Below are 26,620 nucleotides of genomic sequence, written 5' to 3'. Positions count from 1 at the left end.
GCTCTCCATCACCGCTTGCTCAGAGCCTTTGTTTCTTCTACCCATGAGTGAAACCAGTTGTGGGAGGTTGTGCTCAGCCATGACATAATCTGAGTCTGGGACTCCACTGGAGGAATCCTTTTGAAGATTTACTAGTCTGGCTAATTACAATAAAACTACGAAGGTGCTGTGCTCTAAATCATCAGAAATTAATAAGTGGAGGTTTCTGCTTTCTTGTGCTTTTTGCTAGGACACAAACCAGAGCAATTCTGGCTACATCAGCAGTGTTTTCTTTCAGGAAGGTCTGTCAGAGGCACATTAACATGCTCACAGAGCCATTGTCCATCTTTGGTTTTGGTAGCAAATAATTTGATTAAAAAGATGTCACTTCCTTGCTCCTTTCTCTGCATTGCCTTTCTGTGTTTGTTTCAGCTTGAGCAGCAGCAAAGGCCTGCAGGATTTATCTGCTGTTTATTGACATTTTCCCTTTCTGAAGCGCATCCTTATGTTACCCCACAGAGTTCAGCTTGTGTCAACTACAGATGGGTGATTTGAGGAAAGGCAGCAGTAGCTGGAAATGCCCCTTCCAGCCTCATTGCATCACAAAATACCCGCATTAGCAATGCACTTATAAACTCTGCATTTGAATATCTATTTCCCTTTTAGTTGTTGTTGACATTTAAATATGTGTTTGCTATTTTCATCTGTATTTTACGTATTTTACATTGTCGTCTGTATCCTACTTTTGAGAGGATGTGTAATTCCTTATCATCTGGAGTAAGCCTGTGGTGTCTCATTCTCTGCTGGGACTGAGTCTGCTCCCTCTCAGCATCCCTGCCAGGCTGTTCCTGCCTGGTCACTGCTATTTCCTCTCCTTTTTTGCCCTGGGGTTGATATCTCACCTGTAGCTTTCACATCCACGTCCACAGGTGAAATCCTGTGTTAAACCAAGACTCTGGAGCTGTGGAGCACCTCGGGGACTTCAAGCCCCATCTTGGTGTTTCTTTCTGCCACCAGAGGCCACCTGCCCCATGGATCTGGGGGAAGAGAGGCTGAGGCCCTCAAGCAGTGCTGGAGCTCTGTGTCCACCTGTCTGCAGAGTTTCCAGAGCACCTGGGGCAGCCCCAGCTCACGGCTCCTGGCGCTGGGCCGAGCCCGTGCTGGGATGTGGGTGGCTGGGCTCTGGTGGGCAGGCAAAGCGCTGTCGGAACAAAACTGAATTGAAGTGATTCTTTTCCTCTCCCCTTGGCCTGCGAGGAAATCTTTTTCCATTTACTATAAAACATGGTCCTTAATAGTGCTGAAGTGTTCTACATATTTTAAATAAACATGAGTGGATTTGAGCCCAGGAGGACATGAAAGAATGCAGCATTTGCGGGGTACCGGCCCGGCACACATGTCAGCAATTTGGCTGCCTTGTGTACTTTGGCTTTTAAAAAAGCATTTAAAAGTAAACAAATGAAGGAAAATCTGGCAGCTGGATTTCAAAGTAAATTGCTTTCAGCTGATATACCCTGTTTCCAGCTTGCTTGGGTAGTATCAAGCCATACACATCCAGCAAGAAGAGTGAGCGGCCAAGGAGAAGAGCGGGGGTGGGAGAGAGAACAAAAGCAGGGAAGTTCTGTGGATTTAATTCTTCCATTTCCTTCCTTTGCACCAAACCCTCCCTGCCTGTCAGTGCCCTCTCATCAGCCAGGCAGGTTCATACTTGAGACAGCAAACTCTGATCCATCTTCCCCTGGGCCCTGTTCTGCCAGGTTCTACCTCCCTCCCATCACGTCTGGAGCAGCAATGGGATGGGATGGCAGTAGCATCCATAGAATGCTGCTCAGCTGTGACCTGTAGTGCTGCTTGAGCTACCCTATCAAACCTTCATCCCAGCCACTGCCCCACCAAGCGTGGGGACAGCCCCATCCCACAGCCCAGACCAACGGGATGAGCCCATCCATGAGGGGTTTGGGCAGTGCGGGCTGGGATGCTGCTCCTCTGGGACTGCCAGGCTTGGGGGGGGCATCGCCTCTCTGCCGGTGGAGGGAAGCAGAGGTGGAAGTGACAGAGATAACAAGAGATAACAGAGTCATTAGAGGAGCAGGGCTGCGGGGAGGCCCTGCTCCTGCGGAAGGGCTGCAGTGTCCCCGAAGGAGGAGATTCAGCAAATGCTGACAGATGACAGTGAGGTCCCGGGCTGGACAAAGGGGAGGTTGCTGAGGTCACACTTCAGCTCAGCTTTGGGCTTCTTCTGCTTTGACTTGTGTTTCCTCAAGTTTATAAAACTTTCCACGGGTTGGTTCAGTGGAAAGGGCAGAGGAAACTGGTGGGTCTGAAATCCCGGTGGTGCGGGGCCAGGGCAGGGCTGCTCCAAGCCCTCCAGCAGCCCCGGTGTGCACAGCTCTTGGGCTGGGGCGAGCCACCAAGTGTCCCCAGGGGCTCCCAGAGGTGACACCCTTGGGTGTGATGCTGTGGGCAGGTGCCCTGGCTCAGCAGCCCTGCAGAGCCCCACAGGCCCGAGCAGAGCACAGACACCGGGGGTGACTGGTGCAGGTGTGGTGGCCCCATGGACAGAGTGTGAAGGTGGGACCTGCTGTGCCTGCACAAGGAGCTGTGGCATTTGTCCAGTCACTCTAATGGCTCTTCTCGTCCCTGGGACTCAGCACATGGGCTCCCTTTCCCAGTTTAGAACTAACTCCAGGCTCCTGGCAGTGCAGAGGTGCTGCCAGCTGGAACCTGCAGGGCAGAGCCTCGGGGTGGGCAGTGTGGGAGCTGGAGGCAGCCAGGGCTCAGCCTCTGTCCTCAGCTCGAGCTGCCAGCGGGGCCGACTGTGCCCCTGTTCTGGCATGGCTCCCATTATCCCTTGGCACAGGAGGACCCTGGCACCTCTGTTGGGAGCTGGTAGTGCTCACACACACCTGCCAGCACCAACAAGCTCACCAGCATTTTCTTGTCCCTCATTAACATGATGGAAAGTAATTTTTTGGGTCCTTTTCCCACTGCCACCTCTCCAGCCTCCTGTCCTGGCTGGGGGGCACACTCTGGGTGGCTTCTCCCTGCAGAGAAGGCAGCCTGTCCCCCCTGCAAAACAGGGGCAGGGAAGAGGCCATGCAAAATAAAGAATCTTCTGGCCATGGGGACAGCACCACAGTTGGCCACAGGGCTCGTAGGACAGCGGCCACAGTGCTGGAGGACTCTGGGTACCAGCAGCTTCCTGTGGCACCTCGGGTGGGTAGGGACCAGGGGCTTCAGGGAAGGAGTGACACAGAGGATTTGCTCCTTGTGCTGGAGCAGCTTTGGGGAACACTGAAATGTCCTTTGGTGGGATGGAAACAACCACACGAGCCCGGTTGCTCTGCAGGTCCCTGTGATGAAGGGAAGGGTATGTAAATGTGTATGGCCATTGCCATGGCTACTGTGAGAATCCTGGGGAGGCAGAGCCCCTAGCCAGCCTTGTGCTACTGTCACATCCCCAGCACAAGCAGGGGACAGTGATCCCTTTTATGGCACCGGCTGCCCCATGGCAGCACGGCCTGAGCACTGCAGCCTCTCACCAACACAGGTGCACCCCCAGCCTGGTGATGGCAGAAAAGACCCTCACAGGAGGGATGTCCCTCTGGTGCCAGGTCTTGTCATGCAGCAGCAGAAAGCAGCAGCTGCATGAAGATGGGCATGGGAATGCCCAATGTGCCCATGACCCTCCCACCCCAGGTGCACAACTCCCAGCCCACCTCCCACCAGGCTAAGGAGAAGGAGGCCCTTCCCAGCAGCTCGTTTTTGGCTGATTCCATAAAGCTGGGAGGGAAAAGGGTCTTCTCCTGTGTGGAGCATGTGGAGCCTCCCTGCCTGCAGCTCTGGTGAGTGCTGTGGGTACTTGGTTTTGGTGGGATAGGCTGTGCTGTGGGGCAGGCTGTGTCACACACCAGTGTGGCTGTCACAAGTCCTGGCAGGAGGCCTTGCTGGGCATCTCAGGTGCTGTTGGGGACACAGGAACAGTGCCTGTGCATGAGCTCTGTGCCTGGGATGTGCCAGGTGGCTGCAGCTGCACTGGAAGGGTGAAACCCACTGGCATCCAAGTGCTCATAACCCAGAAGTTCCTGGTGACCCATTGTGTGCCCATCTCTTCCCCTGTGGCATGGGCAAAGAGGATCTAAAGCTCTGTAGAAGAGACAAGTTGCTCCTATAAACCAAGAAATGAGGGAAGGAGGAGAACTGAGCCTGCTCCCAGTGTTCCTGGCTGTGGGCAGCACTGCCAGACCCTGCCCTTCTGGGTGCCCGAGCCCCTGGGGCACAGGGACCCCTGGTCCCACAGCCTCTCCCTGCCTGTTCCCGGGTCTCTCCACAGTCCGCGGACTCGGCGTGCGAGGCCAGGCTCTGTCTGCTGTTTCCTTATAATTTAAAAGCCTTCCTCACATTAATCTTTTTATTTTTATTTTGACAAATGTATGTTTCCAGGAAGTTGCTGAGGTCAAAGCAGCATCTGTTGCTCGTTATTTTGGGGGATGCAGAGGGTCTTTGTGAGGGTTTCCAAAGCAACAAGGAATTAAGTGGTTTGTAAAGTGGAGAGGAGGAATGAGGAGCAGGCTGGGGCTTCCCGAAAGGCGGCTGAAGATGCTGATGAAAATCAGATCAACTCAGCTCTATTTTCTTGGAAACTTGATCTATTTTTCTTGTACAACTGTCAGCCTGACTCCCGTATTCCAAGTGCTTGGCCACTGCCAGCTCCACGTTTCAGCGCTGGGATTAGCGTGGCCCCGGTCAGACTCACTTTCCCCGGCTCGTGCCGGGCGCTGCAGGACGGGAGTGGAACTTTCGGGAGTGGCAGTGCGTGTCCCCTGGTGTGGCCCTGACTGGGGACACAGGCCAGAGACCCCTGGGATGGGCACCAGGCCACTGTCCCCTGCCCGAGGGCTGTCCCTCACCCCCCAGACTCACGCCATGAATTGCCTAGTGCACCCCACAGGTGGCCTGTAGCCAAAAGTGCTTTTTCTTTCAAAACAAGCTGAGGAGAGTCTGGTGCCAAGGCGAGGGCTGCAAGGAGCCCAGGAGATTTATCGCTGAGGAAATACTTTCTCTAGTGAGGGCTGACGGCCGCAGCAGGAACAATGGGAGATTCGCAACGTGAACAAAGCTGATTTCGTTCTTCTTTTTATCAATGCTTTTTCCTTGCGGATCCTCCCTTCCTGGAAGTGGGAGATGCAGCTTCCCCCGCGCGCCGGCCGTGTAATCAGCAGGAATGGCCATATCCTGGCTGGGAAGCGAGCTGTGAAACGCTGTCGCCCGCACTGATTTATGAGCCCGTGGCAGCGGCCAGCGGCGGGGCTGGCCCGGGGACAAGGTGCCAGGGCGCGTGCAATATCCACGTATTCTTTCTGCTCCTCGCCGGGTCCCCGGGGAGCCGCCGGAGGAAGTTAATGGATTAGACACACACGTTCCACTTGATTTTTATTTTTTATTGCCATGTCTTTCCAAATGCCTTTAGCAGATGTACGAGCACAATGGAGCCGGGCGATGAGCATCCCGGCCGGGCGGGCAGCGGGGCAGCAGCCAGGCTGGAAAGGTCACTGGGGCGAGCGCTTGCGTGGGGACACCAGGACAGCCTGTCCTGGCGGGTACAGTCCTGCCCCACCGGGGCCGTGCTCGGCACCGGCTCCCGCTGCGGGCAGCCGGGACAAGCGGATTGCAGCTCCTCCGCAGCCGGTGCTGACCGACACCGGAGGCCGCACAGCCCCTGGCCCGCAGGGTCACGGCCGCGGCGGAGGCAGCCGGTGCCGAGCGGGTCTCTCGGGATGTCCTTCCCTGGGGACTCACGCCTGTGGAAGTGGATGGTTCCACCGCCAGGCTCACACTTCTGCCGCATTATGCAATCTTCACCCGATTCTGGGAATATGAAATAATTATTCCAAGTGATCAGATTTTAATTATGCAACACAGAGGATGATTATTGTACACCAAATTGGTGCCGAGTGCTTAGTTATGTATATGCCAAATTTAGTCTATACTATTATACCCAGTGGGTGGCCGTAGACAATCAGGAAGTAATTAGTTTTGCTGGAGGTTGTTCGCCTGCCTGGTTCGCTGTGCTGTCTGGGGAGCGTCTTGCTGCGCTCCGTGAATACCGCGGGCTCCGAGTTCAATACCGTCTTTTTGTGACAAGCTAATAAGCTGTCTGCATGGCGGCCTGTAATTAGCGCTGTCGATATTCATTTGGAAGCGGAGACCGCGCTGAGCGGCTCCGCCGACGGCGCTTCCCTTTGTCGCGGCTCCGGGCTGGTCCCCCCGTCGCCGCCCGGGAGGGCGATGGGTGCGCGGGGATGGGGATGGGGAACGGAGGCGCTCGCGTGTGAGCGGCACCCTCGGGTCCCCGCTGAGCAGAGCACCTCAGCACCAGAGGGTGCTGAGCCCCGGAGAGCAACACGGCCCGTCACCCACTCCTGTGTCACCCCGGCCTTGTCCTCCACGAGGGAGCTGCCAGGTGTGGGATGTCCCCAGGGCTCTGTCCTGGAGGGCTGAGCTGGCATGGGCTGCAGCGTCAGGGGGACGGGGACATGGAGGGGGCTTGGGCTGGGTGGCCACCCCCTCCTCAGAGTCGTGGGCATTCGGGGAACCCTGAGCATCACTGGGGTGTGCTGAGGAGCTGCATGTTTGCACCTTTCCAGGCAGCCTGATCCTGTGGGATCTGGGCCCTTCCATGCAGGTCTCACGTGCAGAATTCCTGATGGGCCTGGGGCTACATGAGCTGTGAGATCACTGGAGCATCACCCCTCCGAATAGTGTTTGCAGCTGGTCAGTGTTGTGGGGGCACGAGGAACCGTCCACTTCTGTTGGAATGGTCTGGATCTGCCGGGTGGGAATTGTCTGAAGTATGGAGCAACTTTTACCTCTGTTACACAAAGGAAACTTTCCTCCTCTTTCTGTCGGAGATGCTCACTCCATTGAGATGATTGGCATACTGGAGAGCTGAGAAACTAAATTGTTTATACACTAATGAATAGAAGCTTGATTGCAAGATCCTGTTTGGAAAATTATAGTGCTGAATTGAAGCCGTACAATTACATCCAAAATGCTGCATATTCATTTCATCTGCTTTGCATAGAGATTAACAAGCGAGCCCTAAAGCAGACTCTGAAATTAAAGCTAACACCAGATTTAGTCACAGGTTACAAACTAAATGGCATTGTTTGATGGATATGAATCTTTACCACCTGCCTGCCTGATGATTGCTAGCAGCTTAGCAGACAGCAAAGGAAAAAGTTTCTTCCCATGAAGGAAGCATAATAAGGCTCTGGGCTGGAAGTGCCCCCTCCCCACGCAGGCAGCCCCCCGGCAGATGTCTGCAGTGGGCCTGGGGAAGGGGCTCCCTGCTCCCCACTCTGCCATGCTGGAGGCTGCACCCCTTCCATGGAGGGATGGAGAGTGGTCCTGAGACCCCACGGAGGTTCTGGGTGCTGGGCCCCTCCATTTGGGCCTCCTGTCCTGCACGGGGGAACAATCTCACAGGGTCCTTGTCCCTCCTGGAGTCTCTGAGCTGAATTGCCCCTGGATTTCCTTCCTCACCTAGCAAGGGTCAGGAGTCTGCAGAGGGCAGGGGTGTCTTGCCTGTCCTGGCTGCAGGCAGCCCTTGGGGTCCCAGTGCTCTGGCATGCCACCGGTCCCATCCCGTCCGGCTTTGCCATCTGCATTCTCCCGCCCTCCATCCTTTGTGCTGTGGCCAGGATTTATTTCACCAGTAAAAACAGGACCAGGAAAGAGCAAAAGGAATGTGTGGGAAGTAGGCCCTGCCTGGTGGTGCCCATCCTGGCAGGGGCTGCTCAGGGAGCAGCTCAGGGGCTCAGCCATCATTCCCAGCAGGAATCTTTCCTTTTTGGGAATACCCGGGAGTTCCCAGCCCACCCCACAGGCTCAGGACCCTGTGTGCATGGGCCCCATGGGGCAGAGACATGGCACTGGCTCTGCAAATCTGTTTATTTTTTCTTTAAAAGTCCATTACCATACTGCAGTGTCCTATGGAGGGGCTGGGCTGCCGCTACCACACTACGGGACAGCCCAGCTGAGCTTTACAACCCCCGGCCCGGTCCCCAGCCCCCTCCCAGCTCTGCCCCTGCCATGGCCGGCTCTGGGTGCATGTCCTGTGCCCCCCTCTCCCTGCAGGAGCAGCACCATGCCAGGGACAGGCAGCACGGCTGCTCCAAGTCTCCGTTCCTGCTTGACACTTCCTAACTCGACTCTCTGACACTTTCTCAACACCCTCTGAAAAACAACCAATGTGGGTGAGCATCACCCCGCTTCTTCCTTAAACCTTAACTCTTCCCAGGACACTCACATTACTGAGACCAAACCCAAACCACACCGTAACACCCTAAAATCAGCACAAGGAGCAGCCCCCTGCCTGCAGTCACCAGCAGCTCGGGGGGCACAAGAGGGCTCTCTGCCCTGACCCCAAGACATGGGGTGCACCCTTCTTTAGGGGGTCACTCCCACTGCTGCAGGCTCCCAGGGCCAGCCCTGCACCCATCAGTGGCCTCAGAGCGGTGGCCCAGCCTGTGTGGGCAGTGGGTGCTGGGAGTGGGAAAAGGCACCTATGGAGGCAGTGGTGGCTTCACTGCGTGGGGACACAGTGGTGGGGCTGCTGTCCCCAAAGCAGGGCTGGGCACAGCATGGGGCTGGTGGACATTGGCAGCTCTGCACAGACCCAGCGTGGTGGCAGTCTGGGACACACCCTGGGGAGCTAGGCAGTGGAGTGTCACCATGGCTGTGCTGCGTGGCCCTGAGTGGCCCATGGGTGGCAGCTGATGAACCAGAACAGCTTCTTGTCCCACAGCGCTGCACCGGGCCCTGGCCAGGACTTCCACCCTTCAGCTCCCTGGGAATTCTCTGCTGTGAGCATCCCTGGATGTGTGAGCAGGGACAGGATGGCAGTGTGACAGCAGTGTGAGCTGGTGCAGACCGAGGCAGGGCTGGCCAGTCCCATCCTGTGGGGTGGCCCTGTAGGTGGTGGGGGAAGCCATTATGTGGGACAGGGACAGTAAAGGGACCTGTCTCGTAGCCTGGGCACAGGGACCCCCAGTCCCAGCGCGGGGTTGTGGACGGAGCTGCTGGGGCTGCCAGCCACCAGCTACCACCAACTATGGCCCCACTAAGGGGGAACTCTGCTGGGCCCCAGAGCAGTGTCCAGCTCATCTTCGGAGAAGCTGATGTGCAAGCAGGTGTCGTCTGCAGGGGAGAAGGGCAGTGAGCTGTCCGTGGGGCTGCCCAGGGCCACTAATTCCTTGGCCAGAGTCTCGCTGGCTGTTGGGTCATGGATGCTGTCCAAGGGGGACATTGGCCCACTCTCTCCAGTCCTGTCCTTGCCCAGAGCGTGCTGGCAGGTCCCAGCAGAGCCAGGCTCCATGCTGGAGGCAGCGCTCCTTGCAGGAGTCCTTGCCTCAGGGTCCAAGAGGGTGAGGGAGCTGGCAGTGATGCTGGTGAGGCTGGAGATGCTGGCACTGGGTAGGCTCAGGTGGGCAATGCTCTCGGGCTTCACCTCCACTTCCAGGCTTGGCGAGGTCTTGCTTGACCTTTTGCGTAGGATGGGTGGTGGTGGGTTGAGCTTGGGAATGGGCGGCTGCCGCCTGCGGAGGGAAAGCAGAGAGGAGATGATGGGCAAGTACTTCCCTGCAGCACTCGGGGTGTTCCCTGCAGCTGGCAGGAGCAGGGGTGGCACACTCTACCTGTCCTCGTCCCCTCTGGCCATGTCGTCTGCCTTGTGCCGGCTGCTCCCGTTGGGCAGAGCGAAGTCGCTGACCTCGGAGCCCTCCACACGCCGGCTGAGCCCATCCTGCCCCTCCAGACACTCGTCCCCCTCCTTGCTGCTGCAGCGGTGGCTGCCCCTGTCCAGGCTGACGAGGTTGAGGTAGGAGTCCCTGGGGCCCAGGGAAGGCAGCGAGCCGGGGGCCACCGGGCTGCCCAGGATGCTGGCAGGGGTGGAGGTGGACGGCAGGTGGACGTCCAGGCTGTAGTGGTTCTTCAGGTTCAGGGAGAGGGACTGGGCCAGGGACAGGTTTTGCAAGGAGTGGTCAACTGTAGAGATGGATAAGAGGCACATGAAAAACTGAGTATCTCCAAACCAGCTGCTTCCCTGCACTGTGAGGGATGCAGAAATGCCCCAGACCCCCAGAGCCTGCTGGGATGGTACTGGGAGCAGTCCAGTTGTTTCTTATGACTGCAAGAAATGCAGTGATTATCCAGAGGGATGGAGCTGGGGGCATGCCAGCACCCAAACAGCCCCAGTGAGTGTGTCACATTCCTCACCCGGCTGCCGATGCTCATCCCGGTGCTCCTCCCGGGCCTCCAGCACTGTGAGCTGCCGCACCAGCAGTGACACGTGCTGCAGCAGGTCGCGGTTGGTCAGCAGGAGCTGTCGCACCCGGGCCTGCGCCTCGATCCGTGCCGCTGTCTCGGCCGCCAGTTGGTCCTTCAGCAGCTGCACCTGCGAGATGGGCCGGGATGGTTCGGGCCGGGATGGTTCGGGCCGGGATGGTTCGGGCCGGGACGGTTCGGGCCGGGACGGTTCGGGCCGGGACGGTTCGGGCCGGGATGATGCGGGCCGGGACGGTTCGGGCCGGGATGATGCGGGCCGGGATGATGCGGGCCGGGATGATGCGGGCCGGGATGATGTGGGCCGGGACGGTTCGGGCCGGGACGGTTCGGGCCGGGACGGTTCGGGCCGGGATGATGTGGGCCGGGACGGTTCGGGCCGGGACGGTTCGGGCCAGGATGATGCGGGCCGGGATGATGTGGGCCGGGACGGTTCGAGCCGGGCCGGTTCGGGCCGGGATGATGCGGGCCGGGACGGTTCGGGCCGGGATGATGCGGGCCGGGATGATGTGGGCCGGGACGGTTCGAGCCGGGCCGGTTCGGGCCGGGACGGTTCGGGCCGGGACGGTTCGGGCCGGGATGATGCGGGCCGGGATGATGTGGGCCGGGACGGTTCGGGCCGGGATGATGCGGGCCGGGATGATGCGGGCCCGGGCCGGTTCGGGCCGGGACGGTTCGGGCCGGGATGATGCGGGCCGGGACGGTTCGGGCCGGGATGATGCGGGCCGGGATGATGCGGGCCGGGACGGTTCGGGCCGGGACGGTTCGGGCCGGGATGATGCGGGCCGGGACGGTTCGGGCCGGGATGATGCGGGCCGGGCCGGTTCGGGCCGGGCCGGTTCGGGCCGGGATGATGCGGGCCCCGGCGATGCGGGACCGGAGGCGCATCCCCGGGAGCGCCCGGTACCGGCGGCGCCACAGCGCCCCCTGCCGGCCCCGCCACCCCCGAGCGGCCCCCCGAGCCGGTCCGGCCGCGGGCGGGGATGCGGCGGCGTCCCGGGGGTGTCTGGGGTGTCCTGCTGTCCCCCGGTAACGAGAAACGCGTGGGGGATGTGCCCAGCCGGGAGGCACCGCGCTCCCCGCACTGATGCTGGATTGGGGGTGGGATGGTTTCCAAAAACGGGATGAGATGGGGGGAGTCGGGGGCTCTCCCGGGCGCTGCAGCCTGGGGCTGTGTGAGCAGCCAGCTCCGTGTCTGGGGGAGCTCAGCTGTGCTGCAAGCGATGCTGCACGTGGCGCTGAAAGCAATGCTGCGAGCTGGGCTGCAAGCGATGCTGCGAGCTCTGCCGAGAGCTGTGCGACCGGGAATGCTGCCAGCACTGCTGCGAGGGCCCCGGCCCGCTCCCACCTGCCCCGCGTCGGCCTAGCCCGGCTGGACGCTGGCCCGGGGGGAGGAGAAGGGCTGGTGCCGCCTGAAGGGAGGGCAGGACGTGTACCTGGGCCACAGCCACCTGCGTCTGCTGCTGCTGCTGGAGGAGCTGCTGCTGGAGCAGCTGGAGGCAGTGCTGGGAGGCCAGCGGGGTGATGGAGGCCGAGGAGCAGGGGCTGCTCGGGCTGAGCAGCTGCTGGGAGCTGGCCAGGTGGAGGGAGAAGTTTTCGGCATCCTGGGCACAAAGAAATGGGCAGGTGAGTGCATTGAGTGGCTCAGGCTGGGATGTGGGTTTTGGTTCCCCATGGTGCTGACCCCAGCACAGAGGAGCCCCTGAGCTCGGGGCAGACAGGGTGTGTTGAGGGGCAGCCTGGGGCTGTCAGCTCTGCACATCTGTGGGATCCCCAGGACAGTTTCAGAGAGGCTTCTCCCGGAGAGCTGGCAGAGCTGCCTTGGCTGTGTCTGAGGAGGGCGGGTCCCCAGGGCTCCAAGGAAGGACACAGCAGGGAGTGACCCAAACACTCCACACCTTTCCGTGCCCGGCTGCCCAGGCTGGGCGGTGTCCTGGTGCCTGGAGCATTTGCCAGCGCCTGCGACCACTGCCCTTCCTGCTGCTGCCCTCCTGTGCTTGGGCAGTGCCAGAAGGAATGCAGGAAAGCCCGGCCTTTCCAGGCACAAAAACGAATCCCATGGATTCGGGGAGTGCCTGTCAGTGCAGCTGTTTCCAGGCAGGCCCTGTGAGCGTTACTGTTGTGTGAGCTGAAGCGATGCCATTCAGGCCTCTGGGAAGTGCTCCCAGAGCTCTGTGGAGCACCCATTCATTAAGGTGGAACTGCTCCTGGAGCTGAACGTGCCACGGTGCCTGCGCTGCCAGGGCTGGGCCTCCTGGGGACATTGCTCCTTGGACATTGCTCCCTGGGCCTGGAGCACGAGGGGAGCCAGGGACTGCTGCCAGGACAAGCAACTGCTGCAGAGCAGCACTGAGGGCACGGAAATCCAGCCCGGGTGGGGTGAGAAGCCTGCTCAGCCATGCGCCACAGCTCCCACCCCTGCCTCTCGCCTCAACCCCCACCCCAGCACTGGACACGGCCTTGCTGTGGGTGAAATGGGAGCTGAGCAGGGAGCCAGGAGGGAGGGCTGCAATGGGGTCTCCATGAAAGCACCTCCAAATCAAGCCATGATACAGTGACCCCGAGCAGAGGGCCCTGAGCAGCAGCAGAGCACATGAACCGTTCTCCAGCCCACCCCCCATTACCTGGCCATTCTTTTCCCTCGAGGCTTGCCCAGATTTCAGCATGCTGAGGTCCCCCCTAGCACCTGGCAGCTCTCTGGGTCCCCTCTCGGACACACAGATGCCACCAGGATCGATGCCAACCTCGTCCACATCCGTGATCTTGGAGCCCTTTATCTGGTGAACTTCAAACAAGATGGACACATGAATCTGAGCCTCCCTTTCCCACCAGGGTTGCAGGCAGAGCGGGGGCCCCATGCAGGGCTGGGAGCTGGGGGAAGCTCAGGGACAAGGGCCAGGACTTGCTCCAAGTCTCAGCGTGCTGTGAAGGGCAGGAGGGAGGGAACGGCCTGGCCGAGGGCTGCAGACCCAGCTTGCCGAATGAGGGGCTCAGCCTGCCCCTCCCCAGCGCTCAGTAGGAGCGGGCAGGCAGGGCAGAGTCCCCATGCCCCCATCTGAAGGGGCCCAAAACTCTCCCCACGAAGGAGGTGCCACCCCGCATGTCCCCACCCCAAAGCATCCCCGCACCGCTGCCTCGGGGAGCGGCGAGCCCGAGTCACCTTCCAGCGGCTGCTCCTCGGCCGATTTGTCGCTGGCGCCGTCGGCCTGCCCGTCGGCGTTCTGCAGGGCGTGCTGCAGGCTCAGCTTGTGGCACACCTCGAAGGCCTGTCCCACGGTGCGCACCACGCGCATGGCCTGGCTCTGCGGGGCAACCCCGCAGCTCAGCCGCGCTCAGCGCGAGCCTTCCGCGCTCCCGCCCCGCGCTGCCGCCTCTCCCCCCGTGCTGCCTGCCCCAGCAGTGCCCCCCGTTCCCCACTCTGGGTCTGGGTGCTCCTGTCCCCGTGTGGAACGCGCTGCTGGGCAGGAGAAGCACGCAGCAGGCACGCTGTTTTGGGGACACCCAGTACCGGCGCTGCCTCGGTCGCTCCCCAGGACCTGCACCCTCTGTGAGGGGGTGCATCCCCGGGAGCATCTTACCTTCTTCTTGGATTTGAAGACGTTGCACCTGAAGGAGTTGTTTGCGCCGTCCCTTGCGATGTAACTGAATATTTTCAGGTCTTGCGAGTCATGAGAGACGTAGAAAATTCTAGGTGAGAGAGAGACAAAGGGAATTAATTAAACACCCTGGGGAGTCTCTGCCCTCCAGACCACCTCTGCTCCCGTGTGTCCCCAGGATGGGCTGCTTTGCAGCCCCCAGGATTAGAGGAACAAGGCAGTGCTGCTGCATGGCCCCTCCTGCAATTTTCAAGGCAGGAGGTGATGGATTTAGAGAGCATTTCAGGCTTGATGGAAAACCTTCTGGTTTCTGAAGTAGGCAAAAGCTTTTTAAAGATCCTGTGGGAAAGCAAAAAAATCTATAGTCTTGGGAAGCAAGTGGCTATTTTTAGCCTCAGCAATTAACCCCTGCCCAGGCTGCAGCGAGGCAGAACTGCCTCCATGGTGGTGATTGCCCTGCCCTGGGGTCCCAGAGGGTCCCTCCTCAGCAGTGGGCAAGTGGCACAGCACAAAAGCCTCTCCCAGGGATGCCGAGTGCACTCTGAGGATTCCTGCCTCTGCTGCTCAGGCTGACTCTCCTCCTTGTACTGCAATACCATTTTGAAGATTTTTATGTATGTTTGATTTAATTAGGTGAAAATGTGACAAATGAGCTCAGCTCTGAATAGACAAGAAACCAAAAGGATTCTTGAAATGGGTTTTTCCTTCTCCTCTTTCTGTCACTGGAATTTTTTGGGTGTTGAACTTGCAGTTAGAGCAGTTACTACCAATGTACCACATGTTGTAGTAATCTTTAAAGGAAGCCAGAGGTGAGAAGCAGGCACAGATAATGCATCAGCACATCCTCTGTTCCTTATGTCCTCACTAAGGGCTCTGATCCCAAAAACCAGTATTGGGGATCTCAGTTCTTGGGGCTGTGGGCTTGTGGTACAATAATTCACTTTGCAGATCCAACAGCCTGGAGCACCCTGTGCTCTTAACCTGTCCTCAGGCCATGCACCATCACTGGGGTTGCTTCCCATCCCCAGGAGCTCCTGAGGCACCAGGTTTATGCTCAGGGTAAACCTCTGGGTGGGGCTTGTGGTCTCTGGAATACCTCCATATCCCATGGAAGGTGCTGTGGAAAGTCAGTGCTTTCTTGCCACGTCTGTAAGGGTTAATTCCCATTGAGCACTTACACCTTAGAGTAAGGCCCTGCTTCAGAAGCACAGGGAGAGGCATGCTCTGAAGGAAAACCACGGGAAGCCTGTCTTCAGAGGCAGAATCAGAGAGTAATCCAGGCTGAATTATCTCCAGGGTCACCCAGTCTAACCCCGTTCAAAGCAGAGCCAGCTTCAAAGCGAGATCAGTGCACCTCGCTCTCCCAAAAGTATGAAAAGGATTCTCCAGCAGCAGCAACTTTGTACCCTCGTTAGTTTTAGATGCTCCTTTGGAAAGCCTTGGTGGAGGGGTCTCAGCAGGTGGCAGGAAGGGCACTGATCCCCCAGGGCGGACTGGCCCTCCCTGCTGAATCCCCTGGCACGTACCTGTACACGGGATCGTGCATCACCACCATCTTACTCTCGTCCCAGGTCCACTCCTTCCTCTGTAAGCAGAAATAAAATTACAGTAAATCAGGTGAAAGTGCAACTCCACCAAACTGAAGGGCAGGAAACCTGGGGAACAATGCTTTTGTCCCAAGCCACAATCCAGGCTGCAGTGTGACTAGATGAGCCACAGCTGTTTCAACAGTATCTCAGATTAAAAATAGATTTCTTTTTTGATCGTTTATCATATCTGATCACAGCCTTCAGAGCTGAAAATGGTCCCTAAGATTAATTTATAACATCAAATATGCAGAAGAGTTACATGCTTTGGGGAAGAAGGCTTGGAGCTGGGGCTTAGGAGATCTGGATTCAGTGACTTGGTGGAAAGGACAGTTGGGCAAAGAGGTGAGGGGTGCTCAGACCAGGAAACCTGGAAAAAGCTTTCTTGTATTAGCAAGAAAAAATGTATGCCCTGAGAGATAAATTTTTTTAATAGAAAAAAATCCTCTTCCCACAGTGTAGTATTCCCACTCTTTCCAGCAAGGTTTTGTTATTAGTTGAATGGAATCTGGAGTGTTTTCTTGTGCAAATCCTGGGTGTTTTTTAAGAAAAGGCCAGTTTTGGTTAGCAGTGTGACTATCCCTGGGCTGGAGCAGCCTCACCTTCTGCTTCTTGCGCAGGATCACCTTCACCCCGTCCACAGACACAATGATGCTCACCTTCTTCTTCTTAATGTTCTTGGCTTTGAATTCATACTGGGGGGAAGAAAAAACCAAGTTTAAGAGAGTACAGGGGGTACCTGGTATAGTAGTCAGTGTCTGACAGGAAAATGTCAGGTTTTGGTTTAATCCCAGCTGCTGAGGGAGGTGGGAATTTGTTTTATTCTGCTGAGAAAAACCATTTTGGGAAGGACTTGGTGCAGTATCTGGGATGCCAGGCAGGATCCTGGCTCTGTCAGGAGCATCCCTTGGGAGAGGACAAGTGGAATTGAAATCTCTGGGCTACATCCAGACTGTTAATTTGGATTTGGGAAGAGCTTTCCCCGTGCATTGGTCATGCCTGGTCCAGCAGGACTCTGCTCCAGAGGTCTGATGGGGAGGTGGCACCTGCAGCAAACAGCAAGCAGTGACATCTCTGGTGCCCTTGTGTGTCAGCACTGCGCTGCACGGGGAATACAAAATCACTCAGGAGCTGCAGGGAGGGCCAGATGGGCGGCAGTAACGCAATTATACCTCAGTCATTTGCATAATCACATTAACCTCTGTGGGATCAGGATCTCTGGAGAAAAACCCTGCAGGTGTCTGCAGCCTGAGCTTACCTCCATTTGTGTTAAAAATTAAACACTGACTTTTAAATGTTCTTTAGCTGACAGAAGCATGGCAGAGCCCTGCTACTCTGGAGACCTTTGTTTACAGCACTCATCCTTCCTACCCCCATTTGAAGCAGCATTTTTAGCTTCCAAACACAGCATTTTGATACTGCATATTTCTTGCAGTCCCTGTTTGAAATCCACCACTTTGTCACGTTGCTTTGGTGAATCAATGCAGACTCCGATTCGTGGATGTGGAGGAAAAGGCAATGCCTAGCAGCCTGAAATCTACCTAGGCCATGTAATTAGACATCTAATTAGAACTCTTGATTTCTTTCTGCAGTTGGGGAATGCAGGGTGCAAGTGAGATGTTAATGGAGTCCAGGCACCTCTTCTGGGATGCTGAAGTTGGAGGACTGTGTGTGGCTCTGTCACCCAAGCTCTGCAGACAAGGTACACATCTTTCCCATTCCTCAGCACCCATTGTGAGCCACACCAGCTTTACAGACAGAAAATTGGGTGACTTTCATTTTTATCAGGCTTTTGATGCTGCTCATTGAATTCTTAGCACTCTGCAAGGTTTATGGTATCAGACAGACCCCGGATTAAACCACAGCCTTTTGATCTCCCCATGAATTATTACTTTCAGACAAGCTCTTTTAAAATCTATCTATGGTGCTATTGCGTGTGAAGCTGGAACTAAATTAGCTATCCCCGTTTTTTATTTATGGGGAGGAGTGAGAGGAAGGGTGAGGTGGTGAGTGCATCCTGCAGGCTGCTGAGGGGCCCACGGGGCTGCAGCAGCGCCCGCGGGTCTGGGGTCAGGCAGATGGACTCGCCAGGCTCAGCACCTGAGAGGGGCTCCCCAGCCTCTACCCCTCATGCTCACTCCCCCCAGCCCAGCTGCTCCCCCTCCCCTGTGCTCACCAAACTGTTTGTCCTTGTCTGCTCCATGAATGTCAATAAACCCGGGATAGACTGTTCTGCCCGCTAAAGAGCTGTTTATCTTTCTTTATACACAAATGGCTGGGAAAATACTAGCTGTGCTTTCCAAGAAAGAGCAATACAGTGTATTTTCCCATTGTAGCAACAGGGGTGCAATTACATTCAAACAAGGCTCTTTACTCAAAGGCTTTAAGCAAAGTCCAAGCCTGGATTTTGCAGAGATGCTTTTTCTTTCTCTCTTGGACAGAAAGGAACAATCGGGAGCAGCAGCAGTGAATCTGTGGGTGCTGCCAGGAGTGATGGCAAGACTCTAAACCCAGGGAACTCCAGCCAGCTCCCACACAGCAGCACCCCAGCCTGGCTCTCAGGCAGAGCTGTGCAGCACCACAAGCTGGATGTGGCCACAGCAGCCTCAGTGAGGAAGAAGTTTGTTGGCCCTTCCCTCTCCATGGAGCCCGTGGCCACTGCTGCATCCTTGCTGGAGCTCACGGCCAAGGCACAGCCCAGCCATGGCCTGAAAACAGTTAAAACTCACTGGTCCCTCAAATCTTTTCTAAAGGGTGAGACCCCTGAAGCAGCAGAAGCTGTAGGATGTCCCGTGTCCCAGCACAGGAAGCAGGAGCAGCAGCTGGGTGAGAGCACCGTGCCCCACGAGGAGGGCAGAGCCCCACGCTCACATTGCACCAGCTCAGCTTGGACTCTCTCTCCATCTCTCCTCAGAAGAGCCAGGTGAAACACAGCTTCAGTCATTTAATTGCTTCCTATCAAGCAGGAATCAATATTTTAATGAACTGTGATTTATATAAGGACAGGAAAGCACATGGGAAAAGGCACTCTGAGACAGCTGACTTTCTCCTGTGGAATTTTCATGTATAACCCAACCTTTATCCTGGCAGGAGGCTGCAGGCTGACCTGTCACTGCTGTCACTGACTAGTCACTGATTTTCTTCTTACTATTGAACTGACGGGATTTTTTCCCCCAGATTTGTCAAGGTTACCAACAAATCCAAACCAGGTTGCAACATTTCTCTCTGCTGCCTTCCATGATTCAATCATCATTCTCCTGTTGTTTGTGCTGTCCTATGGGGAAAAGGTTTTTGGATGCTAAGGGATCTGGAGTTGCCCCTACAAGTGGCAATACAGCAGCCTGGCAGCTTTCTTAACTATAGAGACAAGATAGGACATTTTATAAAAAAACGCAGGTCAAACAAGGGTAATTAATTTAATTTATTTTAGCAGTGTCATTAATTCTGCTGTGTTTGACCTGGAATACTTTCCACTTCTGCTCTTAAATCCCTGTGTTCAAGACTTTGCCTTTCATATGGTCCCACACACTGCTGGCATGAAATATTAACTTACCCATGAGCTAAAGACTGTATGACTAGAAATGTTAATGGCGCCGTGTGATGCATATTTCATTGGATAATTCCACCCAAGCAGATATAAATTACACATGCAGTTACCAGCTTCCATCTGCTGATGAAACTTGGGCTAATGCACATTGGAAATCATATGCAGTTTCCAGCACTAGGAACAACCTGCCTGAATACAGTTATTCAAGGAAGCAATTCTTAATGTGATTAATTACTGAAGGTATCAGGGCCTTCATTATGCAAATGAAAACTGTCATAAAATAGAGAGTTTGCAGGTCTTGGAGGCAGTCTCTGCTTCCAAAAAATGCATCTTCTTCATTAACAAGGCATAGCAAGGCCGGAACATGCTCCTGGCCATAGTTCAAATGGTGTTTTAAGTTGTATTGAGGGAAATCAAAGCAGAGGCTCTGCAGGTTTTTGAAGCCAGAGTATGTCAAAGCCCCCAGTCACAGCTGGGTATGGATTTATTTGCATGCTCGTAGGAAGATGCCACAGGCTTGGAAACCAGCGACTCTTCCTGTGGCTGTAAATTCTCCATCCAGCCCTCAGCCTGCTGTCCTGCCCTGGCCTCCCCTTGGCCTCCCCTCGGCCCATCCCGGCCTGGCAGGCTGCAGATCTATGTGTCCATAAACAACCCCCAACAATAGCCTGTCCCAGCCCCTTCCCCAGCCTCGCCTTCCAGCCAGACACAGGGAGCATGGCAATGAGGAGCTGGGAATGAGCTCAGCTCTGCCCCGGGACTGACCGGCTCCGGGCAGTGCCAGCCCAGCAGGACCCCAGTCCCTGCATCCCACCGTGGGGGGAGGCTCCCTTCCCTTCCCTTCCCTTCCCTTCCCTTCCCTTCCCTTCCCTTCCCTTCCCTTCCCTTCCCTTCCCTTCCCTTCCCTTCCCTTCCCTTCCCTTCCCTTCCCTTCCCTTCCCTTCCCTTCCCTTCCCTTCCCTTCCCTTCCCTTCCCTTCCCTTCCCTTCCCTTCCCTTCCCTTCCCTTCCCTTCCCTTCCCTTCCCTTCCCTTCCCTTCCCTTCCCTTCCCTTCCCTTCCCTTCCCCTGGTACTATTTTAGGATTAAAGCCACGATGAATCCAAGTATTTCCAGCTCAGGAATGTAATTAATTTCAAACCAGCTGACCTACACGGGGTGAGGACAGGGTGTTATCTCGGCTTCTGTTTGAACTACCCATGCTTGCAGCGCCGCCCTTGGAACCGATGCTCCGGCAAACTCCAGAGTTCTCCCAGCCAGTGGGGCTCAGCCGAGCGCTGCCCTGGAGCTGCCAAACAGCAGTGTCCTCCTCTCCCACACCCTCGGACCAGAGGCTGCTTGCTGCCCAGCCTCTGAGCCCCTTCAGCATCACGTCCCACCTTGGAGCTCACTGCGGCCGCTCGGCGCAGCCCTGGCCGTGGCTCTGTTGGAAAGCTTCCCTTTGTGCCCTTGGGAAGTGTGTGCCTGTGGAGCTGAGATCCCCGGGCATAGCCCGGGCCTGTGCTGCAGTAGCTGGGCAACACGGACACAAAAGCCACGCAGGAAGCAGCGGAGACCAGGAGTGCACCTCCTGCCCAGTGGAAAAATGAGAATTTATGATCCTTGGAAACATAAAACTGCTCACTGGAAAGCAGAAACTAAAAAGGGAGTACAATAGGCAAGGAGAATGCTGGCAGCGTACTCAAAGTCTTTTTTTCTCATTTAAATGAGCTCCTTCCACCATCCAGCAAGCTCTCTGTGGATGCTGCAGACCTCTCCCCAAGCTATCACGGGCCTGCTGGGTTTCTGGGAGTCCCTGGAAGGGCAGCAGGGAAATGTGGCCCCAGTCCATCCCAAAGGATCCCTGGCTGACCTTGGGCAGTGAGGATGCTGTCCTGACTGCAGCAGCTGGAGGATGATCACCCAAGAGGGACAAGGAGAAAGAGCTGGGTTTTGTCCAGGACTCCTTTGACACCTGAGGAATCCAGCTTCAGAGCATTCTGATGGACATGGTAATGGAGGAACCTTCTTCTTCATCCTCCTTCTCCTCATTTTCAACAGATCTTATCCTTGGGAGGTCCCAGACTGCTGAAGTCTTGGACAGCCCTTAAGGATAACTCATTCCTTTCACCTTTAGGTGACATGGCAAAGGATGTGGCTGCAGTTCAGATATTTCCCTGTGCCAGTCAAAAGGATGTGGAGGAAAAAGCAGAGTTACACCCACAGGGGTGAGCAGGGCTTCTGCAGGTGGTGGGAGCTGGTGGGAGCCCAGGGCTAGCAGTGCCTCTTTAATTAGTCTTTTCCACCTCTGACAAACCTAATCTCTTGTCCCAGAACAAAGCGTCTTCGCCTGCTTTTAAAAAAGGGTGGGACAAAAGCAGCCTTTTCATTGCCTCCTCCCTGTGGAAGAGATAGTGCAATGCTGCTGAGCTCCATCCTGAGAGGCACAAGCAGCCTCCCAGCCCAGCACAAGGTGACATCATCTGGCCTTTGGTGCCTCTCTGACAAAAGCCCCATTGTGTGTCTGTCACTTCCAGGAGCTCCCTGCTGTCCCCAGGTTTAATAGGGAGCTTTCCCACACATGGCCCTTCAGTTCTTGTCTTGCCAGGGCAGGCCAAGCCCAGCTCATGGGGAAGCTGGGTTTTATTTTCCTCCCCACCTCTATTCACTTTGCAGGAGGAAACAAATTACCTTTTCCATCTGCAGTGCCTTGGACGATTAATTAGCATCAGTAATGAAGTAGTGTCTCGGGACCCCACCCCAACAGGAGCATGAAAATGTCCCTACCTGAAAAAGCTGCTAGGTTACTGCAGATAAAAAGTGCTAATTCCATTAGAAGCAGGTCAGATTCACCTGAAATAACCCTGAGAAGTGAAACTGCAATTAAACACTGCAATATCTTCAAGTAATTCCGTATTTCCTTACAAACATCTGTGTCACAAGGCCCTGCAGAGAAGAGCCTGGTTTAATGCATGTTTCATATCCTAGCTGCCCTCCAATCTGGTATGTAGGACAAGTGGCAAGTTGGGAGATTGGATTGCTTTAAACCTCGTCCATCAAGGTTCACACAACAAAGCTCTGAAGAGCAGGAGCCAGGACTCTGCAGCAAACTCAGAGCCCCATGAAAAAGCCCCTGACCCCCTGCATGGCTGTGGCAAGGTAACAAGAGTATTTTTCTATGTCTGTTTCTCACTCACAAAGCAAGGATATTCATTTTCTACTTCATTCATTCAGTTGTTCTGGTTACAGCCAGCCCCTGCCAAGTGACAGCTACCCAGCACCTCGCTGGCAGGGCCAGGCCACCAGACACTGCTTGTACAGACAGGAACAGGAGGCAACTGAGGATTTCTGCTGCCTGTTCCAAAATTCCTGTTGTACTTTCAGTCTCTACCCACCCCTCTGCATGAGCCTGGCAGGCCATGGCAGGGGAGGTGCTCCTGGCTCACTCCTTGGTATTTTGGCTAGGCTGTGCAGAGAGGGAAAAGAGGAGCTGGAGTCCTCAAAAGCAGGAGGGGGAGATAGGGCAGGGGTGATTAACAGGGATGCTTTGCTCTGTCTCTGCCAGGCGGTGTTTATTGCTTGTTTGGAGAGAAAATAAAAGGCCAATTTTGTTCTTCTGTGGCTTTTAAGAGGTGTGTTTGTGATGGTGCTCTTCAGGAGAGCAGAGCATTGTTCAGAGCAGTTTGTGGCCATGGGAGCCAGGCAGGGCTGGGCACTGCAGAGTGTGGGGCGGGGCCTTAATGAGGTCCTGGCAGGGACTCACTGGCACAGCACAGAGATGGGGAGAAAGCCTAATCCCACTGCCATGTACAGACTCTGACAAAGGCAGGTACTGGGATATTAGGCCTCTAAATAATGCAAGAGTTTGTGTTTATGTAAGGATGCTATTTTAGTGCAGGTAGTCCAAGGGAAGGGGGATGGCAGTGCAGAGGGAAAGCAGCCAGAGCAGGCTGGGAACCACGCTCTGAGTGCAGGGATGGAGAGGGAATGTCAGTGCTCCTGAGACCTGGGGCAGGCAGGGGAGGCTCAGAGGAAGGGGCAGAGAAGTTCCCATGTGCTCAGCCTGATAACCAAGTGAACCCAGCCCTGGCTCCCAACAGGGCCAGGTGTGACCTGCGGGGGTTCTCCATTTCCAGCACTGTGCTGCTCTGCAGCCTCCTCCTGAGAGTCTTGGTGACTTCAGGGCGCTCAGCAGGTCCTCCCAGGATGGATACCTATCCAAAGGAGAAGGAGCAATCTAGTTTGCTGTTGAGAATCTGGAGAAGCTACATCTGCATGACTAACACCTGCTCTGTGTAAACGCTGCATGGAGGGAACATCTCCTGGCTTCCAGACTTGCTATCACACCCCATATGCATCTCGGGTGCTGTCCTCCAGCTCTCTGTCTTGCCATTTCTCCTAGCCACCTTCTAAGGAAATTAGCATTTCCTTTCCATATCTACAGCAGAGTCAGGAAGCTGGACTTGGCACCTTTATCTTTGAGCAAGCAGAATCCAAGCTAGGAGGAGGACTTGATCTCCATTTGCATTCAGAACCAGCACTTGATTACAAACTAGACCAGAATGACAATGGGGGGGTGCTGAGTGTGCTGCTGGGTGCAGACCAGCCTTCAGGACTCCTTTGCTAGTGCAATCCAGCTTTGTTCTCCTGCAGGGCAAAGAGCTCTTTGCCCTGGGTGAGCTGAACCTTGCTACACCTCAGTGCCATGAACAGCCTTGCCATGGACTGGTTTGAGACACTCAGGGACAGAAATAATCTGCTTTATTGCCAGGGAAGGAGGCTTTTTCTCTGTAGCTGTTAATACTATCGATCTCCAGCAGTTCCACTTGAGCAAACATTTCTTACAGAAAACCCAGTGACTTATAGTCGACCTCCAGGTGCTGCACAAAAGGATGAGTACTACCCAGATGTGCAGCCCCGAGCAGAGCCAGGCATAGCACAGCTCCCACGCTGCTTCTCTCCAAGTGGGCCTTGGTTAGAAATTACTGAGTGCTAATAAAACTGCAGTTCCTAAATTTAAAGGCAAGTCTCTGGGTTCTCCTCAAATTGTCCAGGAAACTTCACACAAATTTGGAAACAAGACTGCTACTGTAGGAGAAAGAAAATTCAAGTCTAATTGTGTCATTTCCAAAACTCCAGAATATTAAGCAGTTCAAGGACTCTATTAGCCTCAGGGGAGCTACTGAGATTAGTGAATCATGATGAGAGAAAAGCCTGGATTTAGATATGGAAATTATGGAAAAAGAGGGTTTTATGCTCTCGGCATTCATTGTCACTGAGGTCTTGTCACCAAAACTGTACCAGAACATCACAGGCTCCTCTCTCCCCCCAGCGCTGTTCCCCGTGTCCCTGGGCTTGCAGTGGTGTCAGCAGGGGTGTGAAGCTGTGGACATCCATGCATTCTGCACTGCTCACACACAGGTCAGTGATTAACCCAGAGAGTCCCCTGCCCCAGCTCACAGCTCCTGCCACCAGCTGGGATTCAAGGAAGCGAGACGAGCAGGAGACCAGCACTGCCCTGGGGGGCAACAACATGAAAATAGGAAATGTGCCTGGAATGGAAGTTTGTGCCCTGTAACCATTAACAGCAGGGGCACAGGCTGCAGCAGGACTGAGCAGGTCCCTGGTGAGTGCTCCCTGAGCCATGTGTGGCTCTGCAGCAGGTCAAGGACACTCAGCAGGTGGCATCTGAGCCTGAAGAGCACCCGTGTGCCTTACACCCTCCTGAAGCAGCTGGGACTGCCTCACCCTCCACCACGCTGCACCTGGCCTGAACATGTCCCTCTGCTCTTCTTCATCTGACAAAAATAATTTGATTTTTAGGAAGAAAAGCCTGGAGCTCAGGTTTGGTGGGATTCTAGGGAGTACATCAGACCTGGCTGTGCAGGGAACAGGGTGATTTGGGGCCCTGGCCTGGGATGCTCCTTCAATGCACAGGGCCACATCCTTCCCCCAGCAGATCCAGGCAGGCAGGATCTCTGCAGCAGCAGTGACAGAAGGATGGAGGAAGTGGGAAGTGACTCAGGTGTCCTGAAAGCTGTCAGACAGCTGCCAATTAGTCCAAATAACCCATCTGGTCCAGGGAAAAGACATTTAAATAATGTCTAATCACTGCTGCAGGAAAGAAAGAAAACCATTCCATAATGCCTTTAAAAAATCCCTGCTCCCTCATCAAAGCATCCTTCCTTCCAGGGAGCCATTCAAGACTTTTATGCTTTAGATTTATCACACTGCTATTTGGTCAAAACATGAAATAGCTTGTCAAAGTACGATGTAAAGTAGCATGGGTTCTGTCTGCCTTCAGGCCTCATTTGCTACAGAGCAAAAGCAGATTGAAGAAAGCAAGTGTAGAACCAAGCTATTGTTAACAAATCTTATTTTCCTGGGCTGGATTTGGCTTTGTGGTCACAGTCCCTCAGGGTCCCTCTCCTCAGAACACTGATCAGTGAAGTACAAAGGGCCCTTGCATGGGACAAAATCAAGACAACATCTACAGGGGCACCCACTGCTGTGCCCTGGCTGCCTCCTCCTGTGTCCAGCACAGACTCAACCTGAGAACCAGAGAGGCTCAAAGCATGAGCATTACACTGTAGCCACAGGATGACTTTTTCTTCAGATTTTTCTTTGCACAGAGAGAGAATCATGGGACAGATTTAAGTGTTTGTATCTTCATAGGCTATTCTGTTTTGTTCCTAAAACGTTATCACCCTGCCCTGGTGGAAATCCACCCCTGCACTTGTATGGGCTGTACAGGGAGGGTCTCTGCTCCACCCCAGCTCTGTGCCCCTGCAGCTGCCACTCAGATTTAGGCAGCTCCTTGGTACCAAGCCAATCCAATGTGCTCTCTGCACTCTGGTTACCTTCTCAATTACATTTTTCCAGGCACCAACAAAGAAGCAGCTTTGAGTCGTGGTTGAGTGTTCTTCACCAGAATGTAATTTGAAAGCCATTATATTTCATCTCTGTAATACTCTACAACCAGTAACATAATTGGTGAAAAAGTCTCTTTATTTCAAACTAGATAAAAGCTTTGCAGAGATCTCATATGGTGATATTTTAGCTAGTGAAATTAAATGCTTCAGTAATATAATGATAATACTGTTAAGCCACTTTATTTTACAATTAAAAGGTACCTGCTTCATTGCCAAGATTCAGCATCAGACAAAAAGCTCTGTCTTGTTCTATTTAGCACTAACATTTTAATTTAGCTTTTATCCATTTAAATGCTGCTTTTATTAGCCTTCAACTGAACTCCAACTCACCATGACTCTTATGCAAAACAGAATGACTGTGCCTGACTGGTTCCATCCCCTCGCTGGAGAAGCCATGGAGTTCTGAGGGCTCTGGGGAAGGCACTAAAGGTCACCGTTGCCTGGAGATGACACATTTCACTGGCTGATCCCTCCACCCATCTGTTACCAGCCCTGCACCGAGCACTCTGAACGGGGTGGAGGAGCTGAAGCATCTCCAGTCACCGGCCACTCCTCAAAAACTGGGTCGTGAAACGTGGCTACCAAAAATCCCTTAGCTGCCTTCTGGCACAGTGACCTGTATTCACAGCTTGACCAGTCCCCACTCGTTTCAGCTCAGA

At 55.0% G+C, this 26,620-nt stretch overlaps 1 protein-coding gene across 4 annotated transcripts in view; it reads right to left on the bottom strand.

The window, feature by feature from the left end:
- Window positions 1-7,918: 7,918 nt before the first annotated feature.
- The window catches only part of LOC110477658 (carboxyl-terminal PDZ ligand of neuronal nitric oxide synthase protein), a 29,140-nt gene continuing 10,438 nt past the window's right edge, over window positions 7,919-26,620 (bottom strand). Inside the window, exons 1-10 of one of the 4 annotated variants that reach the window (XM_085556319.1) lie at window positions 20,204-20,423; window positions 16,108-16,200; window positions 15,446-15,504; window positions 13,902-14,010; window positions 13,484-13,625; window positions 12,948-13,108; window positions 11,760-11,927; window positions 10,258-10,435; window positions 9,678-10,026; window positions 7,919-9,578 (exon numbers count right to left, since the gene is read on the bottom strand). In XM_085556319.1, coding sequence (XP_085412445.1) covers window positions 9,104-9,578; window positions 9,678-10,026; window positions 10,258-10,435; window positions 11,760-11,927; window positions 12,948-13,108; window positions 13,484-13,625; window positions 13,902-14,010; window positions 15,446-15,504; window positions 16,108-16,200; window positions 20,204-20,419 — 1,950 coding nt within the window. In that variant the 5' untranslated portion in view covers window positions 20,420-20,423 and the 3' untranslated portion in view covers window positions 7,919-9,103. Of the gene's footprint in view, window positions 9,579-9,677; window positions 10,027-10,257; window positions 10,436-11,759; window positions 11,928-12,947; window positions 13,109-13,483; window positions 13,626-13,901; window positions 14,011-15,445; window positions 15,505-16,107; window positions 16,201-20,199; window positions 20,424-26,620 lie in introns of those variants that run through there. The other 3 variants (XM_085556321.1, XM_021543658.3, XM_085556320.1) reach the window with 3 other exon arrangements.

The sequence above is a fragment of the Lonchura striata genome, chromosome 17, assembly GCF_050655825.1.
Source record: "Lonchura striata isolate lonStrDom1 chromosome 17, ASM5065582v1, whole genome shotgun sequence".
NCBI classification, from domain to species: Eukaryota; Metazoa; Chordata; class Aves; order Passeriformes; family Estrildidae; genus Lonchura; species Lonchura striata.
The sequence above is the reverse complement of the archived record's forward strand: the minus strand, read 5'-3'. Positions and strand labels throughout refer to the sequence as shown.